At 28.7% G+C, this 26,626-nt stretch overlaps 1 protein-coding gene and 1 long non-coding RNA gene across 6 annotated transcripts in view; one reads left to right on the top strand and one right to left on the bottom strand.

The window, feature by feature from the left end:
• The window catches only part of LOC142326119 (glycine dehydrogenase (decarboxylating), mitochondrial-like), a 147,613-nt gene that overhangs the window by 115,690 nt on the left and 5,297 nt on the right, over positions 1-26,626 (top strand). For 3 of the 5 annotated variants that reach the window (XR_012756697.1, XR_012756700.1, XR_012756699.1), the window contains 7 exons: positions 5,308-5,453; positions 5,628-5,769; positions 7,448-7,658; positions 9,358-9,465; positions 12,699-12,844; positions 15,750-15,928; positions 24,177-24,450. Coding sequence is in view for 1 of the 5 variants with exons in the window: in XM_075368317.1 (XP_075224432.1) it covers positions 5,308-5,453; positions 5,628-5,769; positions 7,448-7,658; positions 9,358-9,465; positions 12,699-12,844; positions 15,750-15,860 (864 nt within the window). In the remaining 4 variants the exon portion in view is untranslated. Of the gene's footprint in view, positions 1-5,307; positions 5,454-5,627; positions 5,770-7,447; positions 7,659-9,357; positions 9,466-12,698; positions 12,845-15,749; positions 16,610-24,176; positions 24,451-26,626 lie in introns of those variants that run through there. The other 2 variants (XR_012756698.1, XM_075368317.1) reach the window with 2 other exon arrangements.
• LOC142326122 (uncharacterized) lies at positions 19,425-22,647 on the bottom strand. The gene is made up of 3 exons (XR_012756701.1): positions 22,629-22,647; positions 21,108-21,231; positions 19,425-20,104 (listed from the first exon to the last, which is right to left on the bottom strand). It is a non-coding gene; the product is annotated as an uncharacterized LOC142326122 (long non-coding RNA).

Here is a 26,626-nt window from a genome sequence, read left to right as displayed (position 1 = left end):
TTCAAAGATGTTTTGAGAGTTTTAGAAGCATACAATATGCTTTTCTGTTGGATGTAGTGTTCAGTGCTTAGGACAGTGCTGTAATGTAGAAGTTTTATGTTGTAGTGTTATATTTGAGTTGTCAAATCTCAAATTCTTTTTAGTATTACTTGTAGGATAAATGTGTTACAGTTTATGGGAAAAAAGGAATATTAAGAAATAATTTTAACTGTTATTTTATTAGTTTTATAAAATTTGACAACTTTGTGAATTGAATGCTTCAGTATTTGTGTAACTCTTTTTTTTTCAAAGTATTACTTTTAATTCTATTGGTCTCCAATTACCTTTGAATATTTTTCATCAAAATTAATTTATTTCCTTTTCAAATTAAATATTGTACTCATATGGTAGATGAGAACTTCATTACAATCCTGCACTTTACAACATGATATTGTCTTTGACAAATGAGACTTGACATATATCTCATTACTTTCCTTTGTCAAATATCTTGTATCGTCATTGACAATACACAAACTGTATTTTTAATTAAAGTTTTTGAAATAATCTGAATAATTCTATTCTAATAGTAGGTTCAGGTAAAATTTTGGATGAAAGAGCAGAAAACTGAATTTTTTAATTTTTAAGAAAAGTTTTATTAACATTTTTTGTTGTTTGTAAAATCAATAATCTTTGAAATATTTGCAAAAAGATCTCATTTTACCTCCGTTTACTGCTCACTCTTTCAACTTCTTTGAACTACATATTGATTAGGAGTCTGCAGAGAATCTTAATAACCTCTAAATTCTTAATAAATATTAAAACTATACTTTTAAAAGAGAAAAGTCAATTTCTCCTAATTATTTCCGTACAATCTCTTTTTGGTCTATTTTTAATGTACTATAATGAATTAGGCAATGTTTAAAATTTCCCTTGTGTCACAAACAGAGAAAGAAAGCCTTATTTAATTTTTACCACACCTATGATTTTGTTTTTAATTTTAAAGGATGAAATTATGAAATTATTTTAGTTTTCAAAGTATATTTAGATATATTTTGTTTTATAATGTTTGTTTACAGTGGTGCCTAGGGTGAATCTGCTGGTCTTAGAGCTATTCAGACATATCATGCATCACTTGGTGAAACTCAGCGTGATGTCTGTTTAATACCAGTTTCAGCTCACGGTACAAATCCTGCGTCTGCACAAATGGCTGGTTTCCAAAGATGGCAGTATTGAAATAGAACAATTAAAAGAAAAGGTTATATTTTTATTTATGTTATATCATTGTTACTTTAAATCATTGCCAGGTCCCTCATTCCTAATCTATTATTTTCAGAAGATTAATTTTTAATGGTGATCAATTTCATAACTGAAATAATTTTAAATTTATTTTATAAACTTTAGCCCCCTATGAACATAAAAACAGTTCTTGTGTGTGTGTTGGCTAGGAGAGAAGAATACTCATCCCCTTCTATGTTATTCCTGAAATCTTCTCTCCTTTTGTCTGTTCTTTTGAGAAACTGTTTTTTGTCTGTGGTACTTCTATTACAAAATGAGACTTCCTGGTTTCCCTCTGGATAACAGATTTATTAAGTAGAAAAAACCTGCAGCTAAAATTCTAAAAAAAAATATTTGTGTGGAAATTGTTTATTTTTAATCTTTTAATTCCTTGTCCCCAAAAAATGGTTACTTAAACATATACACAGCATGTAAATAACAAAAATACCTCCTGCAACATAGGGAAGAAATCCTCATTTAAAATTTAAAAGAGTACAGGTTTACTTTTTATCCTATTTAGAACAGTACATCTTGAGTGAGTAAATGGTAGAAATTCTATTTTTTTTTGTTGAGATGAATAGCCTGTGTTGGTAAATATTTTAAATGAAGAAATAGAAGATATTGTGAAACAGAGGATTTCAACCATGTACATTGTTAAGAATGCAAATACATTAACGAAGCCTTCAATATTCATTAGCTTATATGTCAAATAATGAATATTATTGAATTTGTTAATACAAGTAATGCCATTCATGTGGCACTTGTATAAATAATATAACTGACAAAAATTGAGGTAATGGGCATAAATCAAAATAAATTAAGCCATTACAGCAAAAGCCTTATTTCTTTTAGTTTTATGTGGAATGTAAAGATAATATCGAATAAAATACACCTTAGAAAAATTATTAGTAGACATAACTTTAATTATACTTACAGTATGTAGATAGCACTCACTTCAATGAATTATTCATTCACCTACCTATGAAAATTGTGGTACAATATCATTTTTTATTATGTTGCTGATATCTTGAGAAAAGGTTACTTGATTTGAATAAACGAGATACCGAAATAAAATTTAGTCTCTCTTTTGAAGATTTTACTTGCTAATTATGGCTATGTTGTTACATAATGCGATTTAGTCAGCTTCTCAAAATTCTACTATATGAAAGTGTCATTAAAATGACATGCTCACTATTTATGATTTGCTCATTCCCCAGTTCTAGAGTTACCTGGATAAATTTATGCTTAGAATGATCCTTAAATCAATAATACCATTGATAAAAGGATCATTTAGCTTGGCCCATTGTTTCTTGAATTTTAAGCAAACATCATATAAAAAAATTTTAACACTTACTGTTGTTTGCTGCTTTGGTCTGCTGTACTGTTTCATATTATGCATAAATTGTAGATATATTGTCTCATTTGTAAGCTAATTTGTCATATAATTTCTTTTTAGAATGTAGTGTAATGATGATAAATGTGTCGTAAATGAGTTCATTAGTTTCATCATTAATTAGTACACTAATAAAATGGTTTTTTACAAGCCCGCCGAACTGTGAATGTGTCCAAACACAAGACATATTTTCTAGCAATGGAATCTCTTTGGAGATTTCACTGTACTCAAAAAATCTTAAAGAAAGCACTCTTTTTTGAATTACGTTTGATTCACTCATCACAGTTTGATGAATATTATCACATTTTTGGATTGCTTCTCTTTTAATGCAATTTATAAATGTGGAGATAACATTTTTAAAATAACATCACTGGGTGATTTGGATGATGAAATGATGTATTTCATAACTCTTTTCTTTTTAAAAAATCTCAGCTAATTTAAGAATGGATATTTTCTTGCAACAGAAACACCTATTTCATGAAATTCAGAACTAAGGTAATGAATTTAAGGAATCAATTTCTTTTCATCTGTTTATAAAATCTAGAAGCAGCAGAATTTAGGATGCCCAAGGAACACCGCTATCACTTTCAGGTCTCCACAAATGTTTCTAATACTGAATCATTACCGACACAAGTTTCATATTTTCTTATGACTTCTTCATATGAGCTAAAGAAATTGAGAGGATATTATTTCGAACATGAAGAAGGACTGTTTTCAAACTAGGCTTTGAGGAGTCTGTAAAAAGACGTCATTGATCAGAATGGCGCATATGTTCAAAAGCTTCAAGTAAAAATTCCACATCATTACAGTAAACTTTCTTGACAGCCTTTATATATAAAAGAATAATTCTTTATATTAAAGAAAATACTTGAATTTTTTTTTTTATTCTACTTCAATATTTTGTCTAGGTGATGACAAACAATATAATCTAACGTAGTATTTATATAATTTAAATGGAAGGTATTTTAAATATTTATTTGTTACAGTTATGCAAAGATTAATATGAGTATTGTATGTATACACAAATATGAATGTGTAAATATATTTCCTAAACAACATTTTTTGATAAAACTAATTGATTTTCTAGAACTCTATTAACAATAATATTTTTTTAATTTTGAATAATCTAATTATTTTACAATTTTTCTTTTCATTTACAGCTGGAAAAATGTAACAAACGAGTTTCCTGTATTATGATCACATATCCATCTACATTTGGTGTGTTTGAAGATAATGTAGCTGAAATTTGTGAAATGGTTCATAATTTCGGAGGACAGATTAGGTTTTATATATATCATTTAATTAAAAGACTTACCGTTTACAAACTTTATCGAGTTGAAAATTAGATGTATAGAAAATTAAAGATATGTATAAAGGACATTAATTGTGAACACATAAAACAAATACATCTATTTATGCATAGTAATAAAGTTTTTATTAAATGGATAACTGGTTTTTGTCGGTCAGCATGAAGAAACAATATTTTTGTTTTTATGTGTTTTAAACAGATTAAAAATGCTTATTTTTTAAAAAATATATTGATTTTTCTCCAAATGATTTTTTTTAGGGCTATTATGTGAAACTTATTGCCATTTAATGCTGCAGATGGTACTACAATTAACAAATCCATATTGAAGCGGTTAGGACACAATTCTTAGAAGGCTGAGCTTTACTCAATAATACTATAACCATTGGGCTAAATTTTGGCTATCAGATAGGAAACAGAGTCATAGTTCCAGTACATCTACATAGTTGGTCCAAAGGTTATAGCATCTTAACTAGGAGCTCAGACCTTCACCTAATGGACCATTAATGAAAAGGATAAGGAAAAGGATGGTTTAAGGAAACCCACTTACATATAATAAAATAATAATTTGCAAATATACTGGTAGTTCAGTTTACCATAAATAATTCTGTTTATAGTACAGTCATATTCTAGGTGTAGACCTTATATTTAACGGTACAGTTGTTTTGCTGAGCAGTACTATGAAACAATAATGTTTGTTATTCTCTGCCAGATGGCCAAGATTATCAGCAGTTTTATTTTAATTTTTCTTTCTTTCACACCTTTTATTCACCCCATTGTTAACTGAAATTATGAAAGTAGTTATATACACAGTCATGTTAAAATAGATAATTCAGTTTAAAAATTAATCTAAACATTTTACAAAGTAAATTTATTAAGAAGTACTAAAATAGTAGTTTTTGTAATGGCACATTGAAATTGTTTACCAGAAAAAAATGTTAACACTTAAACAGTAGATAAATAAAAACTTTGTTCTTAAATATGCTTAAACAATAATTTGTTGCATAACCTCTTAATGAAATTTGAAATCACTTTACCTGGAAAAATAGCCAAAAAATTGGTACATTTTATGTTTAATTTGTACAAGTTTTATTCAAATAATTGAAACTCTCAATAATAATACAAAAAAGAACAAGGTTTAATATAATATAAAACTTAATTTATTCCACTGAGTGGTTTTTAAGATATATTTCTTTATAAACAACCTTTTTCTTTTGCAGTAATATATTAGGAAAGTATTTTCACATGCTGTTAAATGCAGGTTTTATTATAAGATATTATGATATTAGCCACTTCCTGATTCTATTTTATTGAATAATTTGTCTAATTAAATATTTACTGATCTGTTTTATAGGTATATCTAGATGGAGCTAATATGAATGCACAGGTAGGTCTTTGTAGACCAGGGGATTATGGATCGGATGTATCTCATCTTAATTTGCATAAAACATTTTGTATACCTCATGGTGGAGGAGGTCCTGGTATGGGACCTATTGCAGTGTAAGTGATTGAAATTGTAATTTACTAACAAATATGATTGTAATAGCGGGTTAGTAACTAAAATTTAATTCACTGTAGAATACATACTCATACCAATGCATGTAGTGCAGTAATAGTCCATGCATTACACAGATTTATTAAATAATTTTATGCAATTTTTTTTTTTTTTTTTAGTAAAGCTCATTTAGCCCCATTTCTACCCAATCATCCTGTTATTGATTTAACTGGGGAAGAGAAATCACAAAGTTTTGGTGCAGTAAGTGCTGCACCTTTCGGCTCATCTGCAATTTTACCAATATCATGGGCTTACATTAAGGTAATCAATTATTCATACTGTTAAATATATATATATATATATATATAAAGAATTTAATAAAATAAATAAATTAACTTTAAAGTAATATAAAAATATTACTTTTATATTCATTTAAATTAAAACCAACACAACATAAATTTTTCAAAAAGATTAACTAATTATATATGATTGCTTTAAAACAAAACATTAAAAAAGTAAAATTAATAATAAATCTAATTTTAATACTTATATAGGTAAACACCTGCTTTATAGTACAATGTGGAAAGAAAAAAATTCTATACAGAAATGAGAAATGGGAATTAAAAAAGCCCAATATTTTCAAAAACAATTAAAATTTTATAAATAATATAATTAAAAAAATCTAATTATGCTGATCACATTAGGGAAAATAGACAAATTTTCAAATATAGAAAACATGCAAACATTGATAACAAAATCTAAATCTGTTACTCTCCAAAAAATGTACATCACAAAATTATAATTGTTGTCAGGAGTATGAAACCTCATCATTTATATATGATCTATATATTAAAAAGAAAAAACAGCTAACCACATTTAAAATAAGCAGATAATTTTCTTCAGTTCAGAGGCAATTTGTATCTTACTCAAGATGCTTTATATCTATCTACCTACATACATAATTTACCTTATGCGCTTTAATCTCTATTCATATTTTTACTTTGAACTATTTTGCTATTACGGCTGTGTATGAATGTATCTTTTCAATATAAGTATTTGAAAAATACAATATGTAATTTCTTTGAAGTTTCATTTACGAATTTAAAGACGTTTTCAAATGGAATATTCCTTTTGTTAATTATATTTTCCAATTCAAAGAAAATAATAAACTTGAAGCTCTTTGTACCTGATTGTAATATATTAATTATTGAATGGAAAAAAAATCAGACAAATTTTTAAATTAAAAAAAAAACATGTCTTTTTTGTTTTTACTTCATTCATAGTAATAATAATAATTCCCTGTTCAGAGTTGAAAGAGAGACAGTAACAATTCCTGTCTTTTTTATGGTGGAGACATATGTAAAGCACTAGAGGTATAAAGGCACCCGTAAGAGTTGTTTTCTCTGAAAATAATGATAACTGTACACCAAGTTCATGTGGTAAACAGAGTGAAGGAGTCATTTGTAGGGTTGAATATCGGTAGCAGTTTGATGGGCTTAGTGTATCGATATGCCTTATTTATTTGGCTTGAAGAGAAGGCAGTGGAAAATCACTTCATTCTTCACTTTCCTTAGTAGTAAGCTATGTATGGTATTTTTTTTTTGGAGAGTGACATTTTTGGGAGAAACTTGAAACTCATGTCAAGTTTTGCCTGTACCCATTTCATTTATGACACCTAAAATTTATTTATTTTAGCAAACAGCCTAATTATAATTACAGTTACAATACTAATGAAAGATGAATTTTGTAGCATATGAAAAATGTCAGGCCTGACTAGGATTAGAATGCAGGGCCTCTATGGTGATGAATGCAGGACTTTCATGGAGATCAGCATAGTGGTAATAATAATGATGATGATAATTATTTAAATCAAGACTGAAGATGCTGTAATTATTGAAATAATACCTTCATTTCATGAGTTCTCTTATGTTATTGTATTATTTTTTCATTAATTTGTATTGATTTATACTTTTATATTATTTTTCACTACTTTTTTCAGATGATGGGTGCAAAAGGTCTTCGTAAAGCAACACAAGTTGCAATTTTAAATGCAAATTATATGAGTAATCAGTTAAAAGAATATTACAAAACTGTTTATCGCAGTCCTAAAAGTGGTTTAGTAGCACATGAATTCATTATTGATGTTAGAGAATTCAAAAAAACTGCCAACATTGAGGCTGTGGATATTGCTAAACGACTTATGGATTATGGTAAGGCATGAATGAAATATTTTTTTTTCTGTATTATAAATGGTCTGCAGCATTACAACTCATTTGTATCGAACACTTTTTAGAACATTTAAAATAGCATAAAATAAAACATATTACATTATAGCACTTAACTGTTAGGTGAAACAAAAAAATGATGATACAAGAATATGCTCTTCATGACATAGAGAGCTACTGAAGAAAACATATTTTTATAGTTTTTTCTTTTGTATTGTCAAAATTCAATAATAATGAAATAAGTATTAGTACAACTGAAACTATACAGGCTTTTAGATTTAAATCTGGTATGAGTGAATCAAGGAAGTTTGCTTTTTATTTTGAAAAGCCAGTCACTTTTTTTCATTTTTATCTTCTTATTTTATAATGATTGCTAATCTTTTTGTATTTCTATGTCTAGAAAGTACTGTTTTTATATTTTATTATTATAATAGGGCTATTGCATATTCTCTTAATCACATTGATCAAAAAATTTTTACCTACATTTTTAAGGACAGGCTGTGTTGGTGTAAGGCTTTTCTATCATCCGCTACGATCGATCTGGCTTAAATTGTATTATAAGTTTAGGAAATATAAATCGTGTAATATAGTTTTTGTTTGCAAATATTTAAAAAGGCAGGAATAAAAATTCTGAAGAACTAATGATTTAGTGAAAATTATTGTTATATTTAATGAATTGAAAATATTCATTTGAAGCAACAATACTGATTTATGTTTGATTTCAACAGTTCCATTATTTTTTATTACAGTATGGGAATAATTTGCTTTATATGAAAATAATTTTTAAATATTTTTTTCAAAAGAACATATTCTGTTAATGAAATTTATGAGTTGTAAGCTATTTACAAATGAAAAAAATATATATCATGCTGTTGCATGCTAGCAGTTTGATAAAGATATTAGAGGATTACACATATTAAAATTCTTACAAATGCAATTTATTTACTCTTAAGTATCTTACTACTTACAAAATAGATAAATTATATTTCACAAACAATAATTCTGATTATCTATGAAATTTAGAATAATTAATAAAAATGCATACAAAACTAAAAAGTGAGGTTGCAGCGAGATTACAGTTACAGACTCCAATAAACTTTATACAAAGATATTTTACTTTTACTATTTACATAAGAAAGTGACTTATTTTTATAAACAAATAATGTCTTCTGTACTTGGTGAACAGCTTCTTGTAATCGATTGCAAAACAGATTACTGTTACAATTTCACTCATATGCTCAAATGTTACCGCACATATTCATTGAATGTTATTGCACACTCTCTGTAGCTGGCCTTCAGTAGTATCTATAATGTCAAGCCTAGGGCTTATTCTGATGTAACTGCAGCTGAATCGTATCCCTTGTTCATTCAAGGGTAATGGCTTCAAAACATCTATTGTCCAAACCTTACACACTATTTTATAAGCTTTTTCCATTGTTCCTGTGTTGTTTCTGCATTTTTCTTGATATAAACTATTAAATAATAATAATTTATAAAAACCACTTATCAACAACTTTTAAAGGAAAGTTGTAGGTAAGAGGTTTTTATAAATTATTATTATTATTGTGTAATCATACCAACAGGCCATGTTTAATAGAATTATTATATAAATTATTGTAGGTTTACATTCTTAAACATCTTAAATAATTATTAAAATTAACATTTAATGTTTTTTTATTTTTAGGATTTCATGCACCGACTATGTCATGGCCAGTTCCTGGTACTCTTATGATTGAACCGACTGAATCTGAAGACAAAGAAGAATTGGACAGATTCTGTTGCGCACTCATCGGTAAATACAGCATTTCTGATAAATAATTTTTTTTTCATATAAGAAATATTTGAATGTCTTATATAAGATTTGATTTACAAAATTAAACCTTCCTTAATAGTACAAGTTTTAAGCGTGAAACCTGGATAGTAATTATATTACTTAAGTATGGTATAAGAGAAGTGGATCAAAAAATAAGTTACACCCTTGCTGTTCTTGAATTAAAGGGGTATATTAATGTCTTACGGTGGCAGCACTGGTTATGTTGTTGTCTTTACACTCCCCTAGCAGCAATTCTGTATGACATTCGGTATGTGTGTAGTATCATTGTCAATATGGCATGTCCTCTAGAGGTTTCGTCCAGTAGTATGATTTTTGTGGGCAAAAAATTACAGTTGTGAAATTCATTGCCAAATTGTCGAGGTATACGAAGAGAATGCACTGTCACCCCATGATCACAAAATGGTGCCAAATGTTCAGAAATGTAAGAATAAATGGGAGTGACGAACTGTGTGCTGGGCGTCCTTCAACTGTAAGCACGATGGGTAACATGTGAATGCAATGATTTTGAGTAACTGGTGCATTAAAATTAGAGAGATTATAAGTGAACTTAACATCAGTTACGGTCCTGTGTTTGCAATTATTTAGCTTGGTTACCATAAGATGTGTGCATGATGGGTGCCACATCTGTTAGACCGACAACCACAAACATCAACATTCGATTCTGTGGGAGTTGTTTACAGTAAATTTATGTCTCGAGGAACAATGAATGCTGATCTTACTATGAGACTAAAAAAATTGTGTAAAGCCATTAAAGATCAAAGACCGGAAGATTGAGCGATGGGGTAGGTTTTCTTCACGACAATATTACTTCTCATTCAGCTTATGTAACGTAGAGTTACTGCAAAAATTCAAATGAGAAGTGTGGTTTTGGTGATTATGCCAAAAAATAGATAAAAATATGTAGTTTTTTGTTCAAAAAAAAAAAGAAAAGTTTTATAAATATGTATTTGTTTCATAGAGGGGGTTGTAACTTACTTTCTGATTGTCCCTTGTATTATAAGAATCCGTTTCACTTTATGATATTTTGGTTTAATACCCCTAATTTAAGAAAGCCTCTCTATCTTTCTTTTTCAATTGTTCTTTATTTCTTCTCTTCTTCCTTGGATGAATGTTAAACACTGGTCACTACGTTGGTTCCTTCCAGTAGCTGTTTCTGTTTCAAGTTTCTTGTGGTGCCTTCTAGTAGCCTGGAGGCCAGCTATTTCTCTACTTGGGCTCAGTAGAGTAGCAAAGCTTTTGCGCCTGTGGATTATGTTTATGTTGAAGTTACATGAAAAGCCAAATTAATTAGACCTAAAATACCCTTCAGTTCAATTTGCCCAGTCTTCTATTTCTCATAAAATCTATCTGATCACTTGGTAATAGTTGAATTACTGTTGCCTGATGAATAAAATTTTTATGTGTTTTGTTGAAAATTATATCTCATAAAATAATGAAATTGATTTTCAGCCCAACAAATTGAAACCATAATGATTATCTTGGGCTTCTAGTGTAAGAACAAAATTACAGAAAATACATGACTATCAGATTGCTTGCTGGTACCCATATGTATAAACAAAAGGACCGATAATTAATAAATAAAAATATTAATTTTGATATATTTATGTTAATACTATCTTTGCTAAATAAAGAAGTCTTATTATTTCTAACAAAAATAACAATATCCATATCAACCAAACCAAACATTTTCCTCTATGCAGCACAGTACTTCAAGAAACAGAAATCAAAATATGCTTTCATTAATAACTCATTAATTATTTTTAAAAAATTCAATTGATGCCTTCTAAATTTTATTTTAATTTCCATTGATTTTTTTACTTTATTATTATCTCATATACACTTAATATTTTGATGTATTAATTGTTTCTAATTTAAAAATAAACAAAAATTACATATTTTTTGATGGGATACTACTTAATCAGACCCTTTATTTGTGAAAATGAGGGCCATTTATTGATCTGAAGCTGCTTTTCATTCATTATATAATAATCATTCAAACTCTAGCTTACAAATTACAAGCTGTTCAATCTGTTGTTAATGTACTGTTGTCAAACTTCAAAACAGTGACTGCAATGCTAGGCATTCAGATGTCAGTGGGAGTACAGTATACCTACGTGCCTGCACAAGTGCCACTCATTCTTCACCAAGTAGCCGACTGTGCAACTCTCCCACCACAGCAGTCCCATCACTCGCAGGCACCTATAAAAGAGCGAATTTTCAATTCATCATCAACCACCGCCTGGAGAAGAAGAAGAAAGAAGTTTGCTGGCTGTCGGGGGCCCAGCATGGGATTGCTCTGGGAGAACCGCCTCAGTGGAAGATGACCGACACTTTGAGGCTGTGTGGGGCCGGGGGGCCATCACTGCTGCTGAGGGAAGAGCTCGGGCAAGCTGCAATTCTCCGACTACATTTGAGCCGAAATTGCTGGAGACCAGCTTTTCCTCAGGCTATCTCACAAAAGACCCCTATCAGGGCCATCATTCCAAAAATCTCAAATGGCACTTTTCAGGACTACCACAAGATTTTAAGGTACCATGCATTGTTGAAGCCATTTGGCGACAGAATATAGCCTGTAAATTTTTAATAGGATAAAAATGGTTATCCAACCATCCATCTAAGCAACCATTTTGTTGCTTATCAAAAGTAAAAAACTCATCTTTTACAGTTTCTCAATACATCAGAAGTGTTTCTTAACTGAGTGGATAATTTAAAAAATAAAATATATTTATTATTTTGTCTTTTACTATTATTAAAGCTATCATGCAACTATAATCAAATAATTTTTTTTTTTAAATGAATGAGTAGAAATTTACATTCTTTTTTTGCCCTGCATTGTGATCTAATTATATATACACGTTTGCACACACATCATATTTAATGTTAACATTAATTTATAAAAAATAAATTTAATCTTACATTGATTTAAACTGCAATAATAACATGTTGACATTATTGGTATGCATTCCTCAGTTCACATTTATTAGCAAACATGTCATGGGAGTTGATTTCAATTATCATTTATAATTTTGTGGTTTTTTTTTAATATTATATATTCCCACAAATTTTTAAGTAAAGTTGTACCAGATTTAATGCTAGAGAATGTAGTTGTTCAAAGTAGTAGCACAGTAATACTTTGCAATTTACACTAATGGATTTTCTAAGTTGTTTAAATAAGATGTTTGTTTTAATAGGTATCAGAGAAGAAATTGCTGCAATAGAAAATAAACAAATGGATATAAATCTAAATCTTTTAAAACTATCACCGCACACACAAGAACAAGTTATGGCTGATGAATGGAATCGACCTTATAGCAGGATACAAGCAGCATTTCCAATGGTATATTTTTACTTACTCATAGGAAAAAAAATATTTTAATTTAAAAATTACTGTAATTAAACATTCACAACACTTAATGTACGATTAGATAACGAAATTCTTATTAATATTTTAGCTAGCTGTGTTATATATATATGCATGTGGGTGTAATAAAAATTTAATTTTAAATACAACTACCTTTTTATATAGTTACTGAAAATAAATAACATTTATGTTTGAAAATATCGCTAGATGACAAAGCCAACAGACAAACTGGCTGCCGTTTGATGAACTAAAATTCTTCAAATATATAATCAAACTTCTCATGGAAAATACACAACTTTCTCATAGAAAATAGAGCACCGTAAATTTCTTTTTGTAATGTCTTTCAATAATACAAAGTAATTTCAAATTTAATTATGAGGAGTGTTAAAATTTAAATTATAAATTGAATCTGGTGCGAAATATAAGAAATAAAAGCTGAAGTAGTAGCACATCTGATGGCTGGAAACAAGCATTAACCTATTCCAACAGTTCAGCACTTAGCTGTTATATGTTATTTCGTTATAAGTGGAAAAGTTTATTATTACAAAATTTCTTACAAAAGAAAATATGAAGCTGTCAGAAATTTACATAAGACTTAAAAGATATTATAGTGAAGGAAATGTTGACAAATGTAAGCATTTATAAATGGAGTAAATCTTTTAAGACTGTCGAAACATATAGAGAATAAACCTCACTCTTGTTGTTTGAAAACATCGGCAACACAGGAAATGACTGACAGGGTTAACACAATTATTCAAAATGACTGTCGAATTACAGTGAATATTGCTTCTACATTTGATATCAGTGTTGTCAGTCTGGATAGCTCTATCAAAAATCAACTCGATTATCAGAAAATAGGCACATTGCATTTTACAAATTCTAATGGACAAACACAAACAGATATGCCTGTTCGTTGTTGGTAGCAGTCTACTTACATTATCATTCCTCTTTTTACTTCCTTGGACAAAGTAAGAAAAGTACTGTGATCGCAAAAAATTTTGGTTTTTAGATTTCAACGGAATTATCCATTTTGATCATCCCTAAATCCATTTTAACTAGTTTCGGCGAGACATCTGTATGTAAAAAAGCATGAATGTATCTTGATAACTCAAAAATAATTAGCCTTTTGATTGCAATTGACTGAACCAAAAGTGTAAAAAAAAAGCCAAAAATCCAAATGTTTTGTATTTTGGACTCTTTCTTAACTGCAGTATTATAAGCCCTCAGAATTTTTCAACGATATATTGTAAGTAGTACTTAATTTTATTGGTTCCACAGTTATAGGCAAATAAAATTTAATTAATGAAATATTTGGATCTTACAAGGGGAAAGCACATCGGTTCAAATCTGAATTCATATACATTTATTCTTTTTTAACTTTTTTTTTTAATTTAAATATATTGATTTATTAATAATTGTTAACCTCTGACTGTAAAAACAAATTGCAATAAAAATTCAATAACAAAAAAAAAAAATTAAAAATAAATTGGAAGTTATTAGTGAAATAAAACTTTACATTCTTTTCATTTTAATTCAAAAATTTTTACACAGGCTAATAATTATTATTAGCAAATCAATATAATTAAATAAATAAAAAATGTAAATGAAGTCAAGATTCCAACCGATGTGTCCATGGTTACAGATCTGACACGTTCTCACTTACACTACACAACTACTTGAGTGGCGTGTAACAAAATTAATATATAAACTGAAATAAAATGCTGATATGTACATCACAAAAAAATGTGATCAGTGTGGTGTCCACCACAATGCAATTCTGTAACTGTTCACTTCATATAAAGTATTGGAGGATTGTATCTACATTCAAATGAAATAAGTTTAAATGAAATGCAGCAAAAAATGTGTAGATATAATTTAATAGGCTTACAAGGAAGTTATGTGGTGTTCACTTTTTTTATTTTTTATCGAGATGAAGTCTCTTACTTTTATATTTCTTGCAAATCGTTTATTTTTTCATATAGCTACATTGTTTACAAGTTTAATTTAAAAAAAAAAGTGAAGCTAACTTTAAAAATCATACTACAAACCAAAATGACTTTTTGACTTGTTCAAATTTCAGTTTTTGAAGTCGTTATTAAATTATTCTTAATTTGGTACAAAACCTAAGTCATTCTTTAAGGAGTTACAATAATGATTTTTTATTTAATTTTTCACTGTTTCAACCTGTCTCCTTGAATATTTATTAGTTTTCTCTGCATTAGACATTAACAGAGGGGGAACAATTCTCTTACCTTATCAAAGAGTTACGAAATGATAAATTCCCTGATAAATGATAAATGCCATGCCTGACGGATTCGAACCCAGGACCTCTGTATGAAAGGCTGAGATGCTACCACTCACACCATGGAGGCCGAGGCCGGCCATTTAGAGATGTAATTTTCAATGAATATACAGTATGTTATTAGATTCAATTATGTATGTATGTGTGTGGACACATTTTTCTTGGATTTTGATTTTAGATTACTAAATTACACAAATGCAGCCATTCGTTACATGAATTAGCCATTGGGTTTACCTCAACATGGTCACCAAAATATAAATTTTGTAATAATCATTACACAATAACGGGGTAAGCTATCAAGTTGGTTCAAACATGGTAATGTAAGGTTTACTAAAATGCATAAAATATATAAATATCAATTTTGTAGATCAAGTGTTTTGTTCCACCCCCAAAATGGTGGAAAACTAACTTTTTAATAATTGAAAAAAAAGGTATGCCATAAAACCTCCAAAGCAAGAGATAAATAAATTACATTAACTTATTAACAAGTATGTTGTGGCAAAATTAAAAGTTAAGAGATTATAACTTTGTATATTTTGTATATTTGTATATTCATATTTCATTTTAAATTCTGTACAGGAATTTGTTCGACCCGATAATAAAATCTGGCCAACAGTTGGACGTATTGATGATATATATGGAGATAAACACCTTGTATGCACTTGCCCTCCAATATTACCAAGTTTTTAATATTGGGATACTATTCAAAAAGAAATAAGTGCTTGAGAATGGAATATCAAGATGGAAAAATTATAAAAGTGAGAAAAATTGTAAATATTCAATCAATTACAATTTATAACTTTTTACAACATAAATGTTAAAAAATGTTTCAAATCAATTTCAGTGTACTTTATTTAAGGTTAAAATTATAAAAATTTTATCCGAGTCTAAGTTGTATTTTCTTGGTGGTAAAAGCTTCTACAGAGTCTGCCTCTGTCGATGCTGATTGCTGTAGTAATAATGATGTTTGAACTTAATTTTGTAACATTTTTTTTATTAATTACATGCTAAAAAATTATGTAAGATATTAAGTTGTGTTTTTGTAAAACCTCTTTTATTATTATATATATTTTGGATTATTCACAAGTGTATTTAATTTGTGTCCTTTATTGTTTATTTAAGATCTTTTTAATTATGAATTCCTGTGCATTTTAGATTTGTTTCAACAAGCCAGTTTGTGAAAGTATACTCAATGGTGGAGTGAAATGTTTTAATGAGCTCTTATTATGAAATACTCCATCTGTTTTGTCAAATGTAAAACTTATTTCAGTCTCAGCAGTCAAAATTTGTACACCACAGGAGAACAAAATTGTTTGATAATTTGTATATTGTTTTATAGTTCTCAATGCGATGTTAACATAAATTATTTTAATGAATTTATCTTTTTTGTAATTTATTTTGTTTTTAATAATAAAATTTGTGTAGGAGTTTGTCTAATAGTGTACTGTAATGGTCATTTGCTTTAATTAAAAATTTTATTCATGTAATTTATCTCTGTTAAGTGGAATGAAGTGTATTAGTCTGAAAGTTAGAAGTTTATGATATTGAGATGACTAAACGTTATGTATGACAAATTTTTTCAGTTATAGTAAGTTTTCCATACATTTTAAATGTACGTTTGCATTCATGTTTTTTGACTGTAGGTCCAAGATGTTTGTACTTTTGTCTAAATAAACACATAAAGGTATATATGTATTGTCTTGCCGAGAGCGAATGAATGTGATGAAGTAAATGTCATGCGGTTAATTTAGAGCAATAGTTGTTAAAGTTGGGTGGTGGAACCACTGTTGGCGGGGCTTGACTGTGCTACTGAGGTTGACTGTGCATGGTAGTCCATGCAGCCATGAGGTGTGGCACTGTGTTGCCAAGGGGCGGTCTTCAGGTATGATGTTTATAATGGGCGATGGGATGTAATCTGAATTTTGTTATTACATGTAACACATTTTGAATGGTATGAGTTTAGCGTTGTAATGACTCATTACTTAGTTGATGGTTGAGGCATTTAGTCACAAGCATTGGTATTAAAATTGGAACTAGACACAGAGTTCGCGCTTCCACGGACTCACTTAGCAGTTCAGAGGGTGATATTGTAGGAAAAAGAGTGAAGCTGTCCGAAAGAAGCCTAAAGCGAAGGTGTTGGCTGATATAATTTTTACTGTTGTAAATGTCTGCCGAGCAATTTGCATCGGTGGCATCCCGACTGATGACTGTGAGATGTAAGAGGGTCTAAAGATAGCCTCCGGTAAAGCCCCTCAGGGCTCAAAATGGAGAGGGTGGTGTGGCGACTGGAATTGCCACAAAGTGGGTGTGTCTTCCCCAATGGGATTGGGATGCAAAAAATTATTCATAAATTACAAATCTTATAGCTTAGCTTGAAATAAAGAGCAAAAATATTGGTTACAGCAAGATGGATGCTCTGTGTCACACTTCCAATTTGGCTATGGAGTTGCATGAATTTTTTTATAACTGTAATTTCTTGTGGAATACGGTATCTGTGGTCTCAAAATTTTTCTCACCACCAAATTTCTATTTTTGGTTCATTTGAAAGTTACTATAACAAGAACAACATACACACTTTGGTGAATTTAAAGAAAATATCAAAAGATAGCATTTCTGCTAGCTGAAGTCAGTGCTGCGGTAACTAAGAAAAATTGAACTGGGCATAAAAACAAGTCGATTTCTCCATCAGTGCTCAAGATGGATATTTTGAACATTTTTATGACATGTAAAAGGAAAAATACTAAAATTATACTATGCTTAGTTTTAAATATTAATAAATTACGCTTGTCATTAAAAAAATTATTTTCAAAACACATTCCTTTCACAAGTCTAAAATTACTAATAACATGGTCTTTGGAAGTTATTTTTATCCTCCTTAGTCCACCTTTGTCGTTCAATCACTTTTTTACAGTTAATTTTAGCTTGCTTAGGTTATAGTTTTGAATATAATTAATATTTTTAATGAAGCGCAGCATAATTTGTATGAAAATGACTATATCAAGGACATCCAGAAAGGTTTGGCTGATGGAAAATTACAGACTTTATTAATAAATAAAATAGAAGTAATTTAAATAAAATTAAATTAGTTTTACTTCCTTGTACGAAGTAAAGAAAGTATTGTGATCATGAAACATTTTGGTTTTCATATTTCAACAGAAATATCAATTTTGACCATCCCTGAATCTATTTTGACTAGTTGCGGCATGACATCTGTATGCACATATGTATTATGTATCTCATATAATTAAAAAATGATTAGCCGTATGATGTTGAAATTTTGGATTTAGGACTGTTGTAACATCTAACTGTGCACCTCTCCTTTTGATTGCCTGAACCAAAAGTGTCAAAAAAAGCCCAAAATAAAAATAAAATTGGTGTTTGGACTTTTTCTTAACTGCAGTAATAAGCCCTCATTGATAGCTTTTTAACGATATATCAAAAGTGGTACTTATTTTCATTGGTTTCAGAGTTATAACCAAATAAAATTTTTATTAATGAAATATTTGGATCTTAGGTTCACATCGGTTCAAAACAGACTTCATCTCCTTTTTCTTTAACTTTTTTTTAAAATTTAAACACATTTATTTATTAATAATTATGTTAACCTCTCACTGTAAAATTATTTTTATGATGAATAATAATTCAATAACAAAAAAAAGATAAAATATTAGAAGTTTTTTATGAAATAAAATTTTATGTACTTTTCATTTAAAAAAAAAAATGTGTAAATGTAATTTAATTTAATCTGTGTACAAGGAAGTCATGTGTTGTCCACATCAGATATTTCTGTTATGATAAAATACTGACCTATTGCTAGTAAAAAAATTCAAGGATTACATTACTATTAAAATGTAGAATTCTATCTTTAACTTTATCGCACTTCTTAATGTTTTTTCTTGGTTGAACACATCATTTGTTATTGTGTCGGTATTTTGAGTAATTACTGTTACTGTAAAATTAAACCACTTTCTGTGTAATTTGTCTTTAGGTGTTTGTTCTATTAAATTGAATTTTTTCTCTCTTAAAAATGTATGAAGAATTTTTTAAAAGAAAATAACATCGCATATATAGTATATAAACTTAATTATAACAAAAGTAATAATTTGGGTTTTGTATGTTAGCAAAGATGATGGTCTGAATTATTACTTCAGAATGCATTTCTGTTGCTGAAGTAATTTCAGGATGGCAGTATGAACTTTTACATTGATAACAATATAGTAAAGGTACTGTAAGAATTTAGACTTTGATTAAAGTAACAACCCACCAGAAAGTAATGAACTTAGATTTTATTTTGCAGAAGTTATTGTTTCAACTAATATGCTACCATAATTTATTTTTACATTGAAAATAATCTGAAGTTTTAGGTAAGTAAGCCACTGCTCTAGTACAAAATATAACATTTCAATTTGATTTTAAAAATAAACTTTTGTTTCCACATATTTTTATATTTTAATTTTCCTGGCTTTAAAAAGTTTAATATTATATTTACTTTTTCTGTCATCTTCACAATGGTTTGATGGTATTCTCCATTTTTTTCTGTACTGTGCAAATCTTTTAACTTTGACGTATTTATACATCCTTAATCTCTGTTTTATATTCAAATATATATTTTTCACAGCTTTTTATGTTCCATACATCTTTCTGTTACTAAATTAATTGAACGTGGATATCTTAATACACAGCCCATCAATCTCTTTAAAAAGTTTTGTCACAAATTTTAAATATGATTAACCTGAAAACCTAACTTTTCACTTTATAGAAGATAATTTTGATAATAATGAGATCTTTATCATGCTGATCTTTATGGGAGCATGAAAAAGTCTTTCTTCTGGAAGGTTCTTGTTTTTAATCCAAGTCAGGGTTGACTTTTTTCATACACAACAAAATTCATCTTTCATCCATAAAAAAGTATAGCAATTAAATTTGGCATCAGCCTGTAATTAAAAGCATAAATAAATTATTCCCTTAAATATAAAAATAAAGGTGGTAAAAGGTATCTAATTTATTAAAGAAAAATTTACTTTTTTGTAACATTTTATCAAACTTATTTAAAAGAAGCATTTCTTTAAAAATAAACTGTTTTTTTTTTTAATAGTCAGAAGTAAGATAAAAAAACAAATTAATATATATCGATAACAAAATAGGAAATAAAACATTAAATTTTTGTTTACAAAATAATAAAACATTTTTTATTTTTTAATATTAAAATACCATTCGAATTTAATTTAAATTAAATGACTTCACACATAAATAAATGCATACACAACAATGTGTATTAAAATATGTGCACGTTTTAATAAATACTATCCAGAATTAAATTTTTTTTCGTCACATTTTTTTGTAATAAATGCATTCATTATTATTTATAAAAAAATTACTTATCTCTGCAGTGTAACATTTGAAAATCTGTAACAACGAAAAGTAATACATATATTTTAAGGATTTCATTATCTTTTTTAAACGTCCTTTTAAGGATGCTGCTCTTTGTGTGAAATAATCATTACAACACAAAATGCATATATGTTGCAAAAAAAAAACCAAACATGCACGGATACACCGGTCGAATTAAAAATCATTCATTCTAAACGAAGGATACATTGATAAAGAAGTACACACAATAATCAGTTTTTATTGTAATCTTATTGCTTTGTAGCTATTAAAAGTTAGCAAAAATGATTTAAAGGAATACAATGTTTATATGAACATCATCTTTTATAGTACATGTGATTTTCAGAACCTTCAATCCGATTAGCAGTACAATCTCCCTGTAACACATGGAACAGTACTTTTCATGACATATTGGAACAGTACTCTCACTAACATTTGTTTGCATTTTCATTCATTTGGTTATGTGAACATAATTTATTTTGTTAAATATTGAAAGGTAAAAAAAAAAAAAAAATTAAATCAAATTACTTGCATAGGAAATATATTTACCTTTAAAATATTTGATTATTAACATTGTTTTTATCAGTCAAAAGATGACCTAAAATCATGCCATGCTTGAACAACATATTTACGGTTCTGCCAAATGTAATAATTTCCATAATAATACCATCCTCTGAAAAAGAAGATTATATGCATTCAACACAATATACATAATAACAAATTTATACTAGAAATTACTTATGATTACAATAGTTACTGTTATCAAATCCTCTGCAATAAGTCTGCTAGGAAAAAATTGTATTATGTTAATTACTCTAATAATCAAACCAGCCTGTATATTATATTATTTGATGACACAATATATTACATAATTTGTTGATTTACTATCTTTTTATGCTTATACATATATATATATATATATATATGTTACAACTGTACGGTTAACGCATAAAACAGACAGCTTCTTTCAACTCAGCACATTCCCAAATCGGTACCAAAAAACCCCTTCAACTTACTTGTTTTTACCAGTTATCAATGATTTGAATTTTCTGTTTTCTTTTTGCATCATAATTTTTTAATAAACCTTACGCCCCACAAGTATTACATGCTTATGTTATCATGCAATAACACAATGCTCTTTGTTAGGTGTCATTGATTGTATATTCTGGTGTGCAATTTCTATATCATTTGATAGAAGGCTAGCGCAGCATTTGTTATGTGCTTCCTTTTTGAAAGTCGATCAACAATGTACCGAATTGATCCCGAATAACTATGGTGATAAATATGCCTAAAAAGCAAATCCTGCTTATACTTTCAATTGTGACAACAGATGTACTATACAAAAATGATTGGCATTTCATTTCTAAAGTGCTATGCAATACTCATTTTCATTACCATAAACAATCAAATTGAAAAATTCATCATTTCTTCTGTATACTATGACAAAAATGCCACTAGTTTATGGTCTTTTATTAACTAATATGAGTAGTAACATACATAAATTTTGTTATCATCCAACTCTTGATAAATGATTTTATAAAAAATTGCTCTAGAAAGAACTGGACAAATCAATCCAAATCCAAGATATTGACATGAAAGCTTAAAAGATGTAACACTGTCCTTATTTCATGGTGACAATGATAATTATATCATATATACTTTAAAACTAGATTATTTAATTAAAATTCAATATAAATGACCACGTAAAATCATTTCAAGATGGTAAATTAAAATAAACATTGGGGATAAAACAACCCAACCTTATACTGTAGAAGAAAGTAACATTACTAAATGGTCATTCAGTAAAAATTTTAAAGTGAGAAAGTACTATATTTAAATCCTACTCGTGATACTATTTATAGTATAAATTTAAATTTTGGTAAAAAGTACTCATGTGATAATCCACATAATATTACAACAGTTATGCATAAGCATATATTCTACGGATAAAAATCTTATTTAATATAATTAAGCTATATTAATATGATATTTAATATACTACACACAAAAATTAAGATGTTTTTCTCAAAAACACTCGATTGATTTTTATTTCCAATTAATGTACACTACCTTCAATCTTCTAAGAAGAGTACATTTTAATTGTGATGCAGTTTTAATCATTATAGTTTTCTGTGATAGCTCTAGTAATGTTTTAATAATAAGCTGCAATGATTGAAAGAAAACTAAAATATGTACTATGGACAAATCTTCAGTTTAATATATACTTTAGTGGAAATATTAAATGTATTGTTGCCAATATCCACAATATACAATGGAACGCCAATTTCCCAGATGTCCAACTATCTGGACTCCTTACATCTGCACCAGGCAATTTTAAAAAAGTAACACGTTATTAAAAAAAAATCTAAAACATAAATTACAATCACATCCACATCTCATAAAGATTGATTCAATAGTTGTAGCATAAAACAGCAAAAAAAATAATAAATAATTTATTTTTTATCCCTTAAAATGTTAAAATTCAAAAAATCTAAAAATGGTTTTAAGATAATTATCTGAAGAGTATATGTAAGCCCAAATCGAATGAATATCTCGTTTAGTATAATCGGAAATGGGGAAAATTTACAATCATTGTCAACATTTTTTTACCTCTCATCGCTTTCAAGATAGAATTAAAAAAAAATCTGGTTTTTAAATACTTTGCTACCAAGAAATTGAAAAAAAAAAAAAAAAATTAATATTACCCCATTTTAACTCTTTAAACTCAGAATCTAAAAAAAATACTTTCTTAATGTGATGTGCAGTTACATCATAAGAAGAATGTGTATACAAATTTTCATTAATTTATCTTCTGTAGTTTTTGATTATCAGTAAGTAAGTAAGGACATATTTTATTTATATATATATATATATATATATTGCATGTTTTCAGTTCATATAATAATCTGGTTTGATAATTAAGGATATTGAGAGACAGTACACGTACAAATTTCTTATAAATACAATTTATAATAATGTAACTCTGGTGCTGTTAACATAAGTATCAATATTGTTAGGGATTGTTAATATCATGTCTGCAACAAAACAATTGTTTTATCAATTACAGAAAAAAGAGAGATCTTAGAAAAATTTGATAATGGTAATCAGATGAATATGGTTCAGGAACATCCACTCTTTCAGATATTTAGATAAGTGGAGAAACCATTATGATTAATGTTTTGCAACTCAAAAAAGAATAAAGTATTTCCAGTAAGACAATGAAGAAAGCATCAAATGATGAGGGGAATTGAGCTCTTTTGGTGATTTGTTCAAAAGTGATCTCTTGATAAACCAATTAGTGGATCAATTCCAGTAGAGAAAGCAATTACTTTAATAAGAATCTAAATGGGAATGAAAATATTATTGCAAATACAGGTGGCTTCAAAATTTTAATCAGCATGATGGAATTTGGGAACTTTAAATTCATGGAGAATCATCAGCAAACATCCCAGTAGCAAATGAATTTATTCAACAATTTTCTGATTCTTTTAAAATATTATGATGAATACTTTGCTTATAAAGTACTTTGTAATTAGAAATTAGATTTTTATTTCTTGTACATATATCTTTTGTTATGTTCTTGTATGTTATGTAAATCTTTGTAATTTTTATATCCAGGTCTGAGCACAGGAGGTAACTCTCAGCTGAACTGATTCATTCTATTTATAGAGGTCTATCATGTTACATTTGAGTACCTGAATAAATTGAATTTAATTGAAAATTGTGACAATATGTCCTTGAATGGAAAGCTCTTCCTAAGATAACTTTTTTCCCAGCAAAGAAGAATCAGCTCCAGGCTACAAAATATTTGACACTGTTGGTTGGTAGTAACACAACTTGAGATCATCGATTAAATCTTATACTGATTGGATTAGTCAAAAAGATCATAGAGGTGACCGCAAGAAATTTTTTTTTTTTTCTAGCAAATTCTTTCAGATTGATATGATTATTTCTATTTAATCTTTTCCTGGACAGACAACTAAATGTCTTTATCAACACCTGGACACTATATTACTAGAATGAACAATTAGTTAAAAATACCAAACTTAAAAATTAAATTACAGAGTTATAAAAGAAATAAAATCAGCAATTAAAATGCTCAATATCAAAACAAAAATATTTTTTATACAGTACAGCATAATGTGAAGTGCCTATGTCATATGTTAAAGGCGAAATAAAATCACAATGACACAATATTAAAAATATAAATTTTTTTTTGTCTTCAGTCATTTGACTGGTTTGAAGCAGCTTGCCAAGATTCCCTATCTAGTGCCCGTCATTTAATATTGGTAAATCCCCTACATCCTACGTCCCTAACAATTTGTTTTACATATTCAAAGCATTGCCTGCCTGCACAATTTTTTCCCTTCTACTTGTCCCTCCAATATAAAAGCAACTATGCCAGGATGCCTTAAGATGTGGCCTATAAGCCTGTCTCTTCTTTTAACTATATTTTTCAAATGATTCTTTCTTCAATTTGCCGCAACACCTCTTCATTTGTCACTTTATCCAATCATCTGATTTCTAACATTCTCCTATTACACCGCATTTCAAAATCTTTTAATCTTTTCTTCTCAGGTACTCTGATCGTCCAAGTTTCACTTCAATATAAAGCTACACTCCAAACATATACTTTCAAAAATGTTTTCCTGATGTTTAAATTAATTTTTGATGTAAGCAGATTATATTTTTGACTGAAGCTTTTTTCACCAGTGCTATTCGGCATTTTATATCGCTCCACCTATAGTAATTCTACTTCCCAAGTAACAAAATTCTTCTATCTTCATAATCTTTTTCTTGCCCTATTTTTATATTCAGTGGTCCATCAACATTATTTCTACTACATTTCATTACTTTCATTTTGTTCTTGTTTATTTTCATGCGGTAGTTCTTGTGTAGGACTTAATCCATGCTATTCATTGCTTCTTCTAAATCTTTTTTACTCTCAGATATAATTACTATGTCATCAGCAAATCGTAGTATCTTTATCACTTAACCTTGTACTGTTACTCCGGATCAGACTTTTTCTTTAACATCATTAACTGCTAGTTCTATGTAAAGATAAAAGTAACGGGGATAGGGAACATCTTTTTTCAGACTCCCTTTTTTATTACGGTTTCTTTCTTATGCTCTCAACACTAAATTTTTTTAAAATGCAGAACATTTTATTCCAGTCTACATTATCAAATGACTTTCCTATGTCTATAAATGCCATGACAATACAAATATAAATGCCATATATGCGACAAGTTGGTGGATCACACTATACGACTCCTGTTGTATTGCCCAAAGGAATTCTTGCATCCAATCTTTCCCAACTATCCATCTGCTTGGCTGACTCTGAGGCAAATCACAATTAACAACTGAGGTAAAAACTGGTCTATAACTGCTTCTAAAGTTTTAGGACATGTAGTGGATAAGACATGAAAGTAGGGATGTTGAACACAAAGGCAGATCAACAAATGAAAATGTACCAGATGAAGATGACATAAGTGTGTATGACCCATTGTTCAATATGCAGAGATAAAAGTTATGCGTCATTCAATCAACTATAGTACCTAAAGAAGAACATAATGATGAATAGTAAAGGTGTTGAAATCACCAATTATTAGGCAGGACAAAGGTATTTGGGAAAGCAGATTGGAAAGATCGTCTTCACTGATACTGGAATTTGGGGAAAAGTATAAGTTGCAGATATTCATTTTAAATGATGCCAATACTTTCACTGAGCTGCAGGGATGTTTATAGCCAGGGGAATCTGTGCGGCTAATCAACCTCCTTCAGGAAAACAGCCACACCTTCATGTCCTCTACCTACACTTAGCCGCATCTCTTATAGACCTAGCTGCGAGAAGACACTTCATTATGGGGAAGGAGGTGAATTTCCTGCAGACAATGTACCACAGAATTTTCTTCCTTTAGTAAAAAAAAAAAATAAACCCTGCATGTAGATTATCAAATACGATCCAGTTTTTCTTTTTGGTGTTTATAACCTTTAGGAAGTAATTTGCTTCTTCAGGCACTTCATTTGTCACCATATCTGTGAAGAGACCTCGAGATGTGGTGGGG

Source organism: Lycorma delicatula, chromosome 6 (assembly GCF_047948215.1).
Source record: "Lycorma delicatula isolate Av1 chromosome 6, ASM4794821v1, whole genome shotgun sequence".
Lineage (NCBI taxonomy): Eukaryota > Metazoa > Arthropoda > Insecta > Hemiptera > Fulgoridae > Lycorma > Lycorma delicatula.
Note: the sequence above shows the minus strand (reverse complement) of the source record. Positions and strands in the feature narration are given on the sequence as shown.